Source organism: Cariama cristata, unplaced genomic scaffold (assembly GCF_000690535.1).
Source record: "Cariama cristata isolate BGI_N322 unplaced genomic scaffold, ASM69053v1 scaffold34479, whole genome shotgun sequence".
Taxonomy (NCBI): Eukaryota; Metazoa; Chordata; class Aves; order Cariamiformes; family Cariamidae; genus Cariama; species Cariama cristata.
In genome coordinates, this window is record NW_009636881.1 from 1227 (window position 1) to 1550 (window position 324).

The 324-nt window shown below is 64.5% G+C and overlaps 1 protein-coding gene across 1 annotated transcript in view; it reads right to left on the bottom strand.

Annotated features, from left to right (window-relative positions):
* PTGES3L (prostaglandin E synthase 3 (cytosolic)-like) overlaps nt 1-134 on the bottom strand; it is a gene marked incomplete at both ends in the record, with an annotated part of 1356 nt that extends 1222 nt beyond the window's left edge. The window contains one exon of the mRNA XM_009708091.1: nt 21-134. Coding sequence (XP_009706393.1) covers nt 21-134 — 114 coding nt within the window. The remainder of the gene's footprint in view (nt 1-20) is intronic.
* Between the last annotated feature and the right edge of the window lie 190 nt (nt 135-324).

Here is a 324-nt window from a genome sequence, read left to right on the forward strand (position 1 = left end):
GGAGGGCACTGGCAGCTCACCTGAACCCCAGCCGCTGGTCCTCAATGACAACCTTAACATCTGTGCTGTCCTCGACACAGAACTCCAGGTAGACGTACCGCGGGCGGTCGTACCACAGCGTCTTTGCAGGTTGCCTTGGGAAAGAGCAGACCAGTGGGTACTTCCATGGTGCCCACCAGCACCCTGCAGGGACTGCGCGAGGCACCGGGTGGGGACTGGGCCAAGGAAGGTGCCCCAAATGCGTATGCTGTCTGGGCCGAGCTCTGGGGCTGGCAGCAAGAGCGAGGTGGGTGCAGGGCCCAGGCGGTGGGCGGTGGGCACGCA